This window comes from Frankliniella occidentalis, unplaced genomic scaffold, assembly GCF_000697945.3.
Source record: "Frankliniella occidentalis isolate FOCC.00 unplaced genomic scaffold, Focc_3.1 Scaffold95, whole genome shotgun sequence".
NCBI classification, from domain to species: domain Eukaryota; kingdom Metazoa; phylum Arthropoda; class Insecta; order Thysanoptera; family Thripidae; genus Frankliniella; species Frankliniella occidentalis.
Genome location: NW_026267224.1, coordinates 435,837 through 439,476, shown reverse-complemented (window position 1 = coordinate 439,476; position 3,640 = coordinate 435,837). Strand labels below are relative to the sequence as shown.

Here is a 3,640-nt window from a genome sequence, read left to right as displayed (position 1 = left end):
CTCTAGCCCATAGACATTAATAACTCCAGTTTAAGCAAGGTTAAGATAGTGGCACACAAAATACAAAATAGTACCTTATCCACACAGCAAACAATTTACTACAAGTAAACCTTTCAGACAATGTAGGGGGAAAACGGTGCACTAAAGTTATTCTTTAACTCTTCCACAAAAAGAAATGAAAGGAGAAAGATAGAATACTTTTTGACATATGTGCAAGCAACAACATCAATAACAAGAACAACGGATGGACAGAATTGAAAAATATATATATGAGAAATTGAGATACCGTTGGGTGTTGTGATTGGTGCGGGTAAAGCCGGCCTCTTACCTGATTGGTTGGGCGGTGGTCCGTGGCTCAGCACCCCGGGCACTCCAGTGGGCACTCCGGGCTGGAGCGGAGGCGTCACTGGGCTGTAGTGCTGGGGCGGCCCCTGGTGGTAGCCCGGCGGCAGCCAGTGCTGCTGCTGGGCATTTGAGCCCGGCCCAGGACCCTGCAACAACATCAAGCGTTTCAATAAATACACAGCGACAAAAAATTCTTCCTTCAGAAAAAAAAATAAAAATGCACAAACACGTCGAGAACGCCCTCGGCCAAGCTATGAGGCGGTCAGGGGGAATACCACATCATTCTAAAGAAATCAAAAATATTAATGACTACCGCACCGACAGAAAAATGAAATCCCTCGTGAAAAAAGACGTTTAGTTCCGCGACAGCTGATGCGAAATCCATCAGGACGATCGTCAACCAGCATTCACGAATTCCGTCGTACCGAAGTGATTTTGATGACGACGTATTCCTCGTCGATCAAGTCGTCGATGGCCACGTCGACACACTCCCCGCTGCCGTCTGTTCGCCGGGGCTTCCCCCTGGGCTCCACTTCGGTGATCACTTCGACGCCCTCGGAGTTCTCCAGCCCGTCCCCCGACACTTCCCCACCATCTGGACGGCCTCGACCCGACGTCGCCGGCGCGGACGCGGGTGCGTCGCCCCCCAGCGGGTCCAGCTGCTCCCCCGGATCTGGTTTGTCGGCCATCACTGTCACCCCGGGGCCTCCGGTTGTGTCTGCTCCCGCGACCCGCGACTCGACGTCGTCGTGGTGCTCCTCGAGGTCGTCCGCGGCCGAGCTCGCGCGCCGTTCTTCTAGAACACTGACAGCTGTGTGCACGGCGGGCGACCCAGCAGCTGCTCGCCGCGCGCTCGCCGACTCCCGCCCGCCGTCAGCGTCAGCTGTGGTGACGGCGCCCCCGGGGCCCACGTCCGCGCCCGCAGGGCCCGCCTTCAGGCCCGCCGCACCAATCCCTGCGCCACCGTGCGGCTTCGTGTTGTTATCGGGACCCTCGATAAGGCTGGCATTCGGGCGCGGCGCGTCCTCGGCCCAGGGTCCCCGGGGGGCGACGAGCTCGCCAACCTGGGTGGCGGCCTGCTGGAGTTGGGGGGCGGCTGGAGCCCGGCGCACGCGCTCGTCGGCGGGCGGAGGTTCCGGAGGGGGGTCTTGTGGGTGCACGCCGTTGGGAAGGATGCGGGCCTCGGGGGCGACATCGTTGGGTGTATCCATGTGGAGCGCGTCGGCTGGGGGCGGGGCCCCGTCGGCCTGGGGAACTTTGGTCAGAGGTGCATGCACGTCAGTTAGAACGACGTCCCCCTGTAGGGCGTCATCAAGAGGTGCATCACTCTGGAGCACGTCAGCAAGAACGACGTCCCCCTGTAGTGCAACATTAAGGGGTGCATCACTCTGGTGCGCGTCAGTTAGAACGACATCCGCCTGGGGGGCGTCATCACGGAGTGGGTCACTCTGGTGAACATCAGTTAGATCGGCGCCCACCTTGTGGGCGTCATCAAGGGGTGCATCACTTTGATGCACGTCAGTTAAAACGACGTTCGCCTTGTAGGCGTCATCACGGTGGTGCACGTCAGCTGGGGGTGAGGGCGTGTCGGTACGGTCGGTCGGGTGGACGTTCGCCTCGGGAGCTTCAGTAAGAGGTGCATCAATCTGGCACTCGTTGGTTGGGGCGACGAGCTCCACCTGCTGGGCGCCAATCTGATGGAGGGCGTCGTAATCTGCCTCGCGGGCGTGAGCAAAGGGTGCGTCGATCTGGTCCACGCCTCCCTCGAGGGCGTCGGCCTGCGGGACGACATCCGGGCGTGTATCGATCCGATGCCCATTGCTGAGGGGGGCGTTGTTCGCCTGGAAGGCGTGAGCAGTGAGGGGTGCATCAACCGGACGCCCGTCGGGCTGGGGCTGCGGAGCGTCGGGGCGGGGGGCGCAGGGCCGGGCCGCGTCCACCTGCGGGGCTGACGTGCCACCGTGGACCGCGGGCGCGCCGGGCTGGCTCGTGACGTCGTCGGGCTGCTCGCACGTCACCAAGGCGAGCGCCAGGGCGGCGCTGACCGGGCGGCACGGCCGCCGCGCCTTGTTCTTGTGGCGCCGCCTGAGGAGCGAGTGCTTCTTCTTGACGGGGTGCTTCTCGTCGGGCGGGAGGGTGACGCCGTAGGCCAGCTCCCGGTGCCGCCAGTCGCCTCCGCCATGCTCGGGGTCCACCGGCCGGCCGGGGAGGCCGTCCGGGTACGAGCAGCACTGACCCGTGGCGAGGTGCCAGCCGGTCCTGGGGACCGGCGACGCACACGCACACGCACACACAGACACACACGGATCGCGAGGTCGCGCGGGGCGCGGGTATCAACGGCAGGCCGGGCCGGGCCTGGCGGGCACCTGTCGCGAGACGGTGTTAGCGACTGGCTGGGCCCCCGTGGCGTTACGCCGTTGTGGTGCAGAGCTAGGCCTGCTAGGCCCGGGGGGCGGCCCGGGGCCGTATCGTCCGAGCGGCACGGCTCAGAGCAGCCGAGCTGCCACGTTAGCACGGCGGCGGCGGCGCAGCAGACCGGCACCGGCTGCAACGAGCAGCTGCAGCCCCGCGGCCGCCGCGGCCCCGCGATCCTGGCCCTAAGAGGCCCCGCGCTGGCTCCTGGCCCTAGCCCACCAGGCCCTGCGCGTGCCCTGCTAGCTCCCCCGCCCCCCACGAGCGCCCCAACCCCGCAGCGCCGCTGCTCAGATAGGGGGCGTTGCCGGGTACCATCATCACGTTCACCACCACAACCGCCACCACCACAACCGCCACCACCGCGTCGCGAATCAGTTGGGCCACGTGTCGCGTCCGAGGTGGCGGGAGAGAGGGGCCCCGAGCCCGGCAGCACCGACGTGGCACCATGGTGGCACCGGCGGAGATAACACAACAGCGGGCCGCGGAGAGAGAGGGAGGGCGGGAGGGGGGGAAGCCGGCCCGCCGCGCGTGCGAGCAGGATGGGCTGCCTACCTCCCCGGCGGGCGCTGCCCAGACACACCGGTCGGTATGCCCAAATATTGCGATGTACCAGGTGGCTGATTCACGCCACGCACTTTCGTAGAGCTATACTGTACCGCATGCGCGGGTTGCGAGCGGGTTTGCCTATACCCGCTGCTGCCCACGGCTCCTTGTGGCCCCGTGCGAGTAGGCAACCCGCCCGCACACGTGCATGCGGTACACTCTACGAAAGTGCAAGGCGTGAGTCAGCCAGCTGGCACTTTTTCGTGTGCGGAGATGAGATCAGCGACGCGGACCTTCTGCTGCAACCCCGTGTGCTGGCAGTGTAGGGGTAGGTTCA

The 3,640-nt window shown here is 64.5% G+C and overlaps 1 protein-coding gene across 2 annotated transcripts in view; it reads right to left on the bottom strand.

Moving 5' to 3' along the window:
* The window catches only part of LOC113217374 (fibronectin type-III domain-containing protein 3A), a 23,689-nt gene extending 20,953 nt beyond the window's left edge, over positions 1-2,736 (bottom strand). The window contains exons 1-2 of one of the 2 annotated variants that reach the window (XM_026437246.2): positions 771-2,736; positions 329-491 (exon numbers count right to left, since the gene is read on the bottom strand). In XM_026437246.2, coding sequence (XP_026293031.1) covers positions 329-491; positions 771-1,556 — 949 coding nt within the window. In that variant the 5' untranslated portion in view covers positions 1,557-2,736. Of the gene's footprint in view, positions 1-74; positions 227-328; positions 492-770 lie in introns of those variants that run through there. The other variant, XM_052269538.1, reaches the window with a different exon arrangement.
* Between the last annotated feature and the right edge of the window lie 904 nt (positions 2,737-3,640).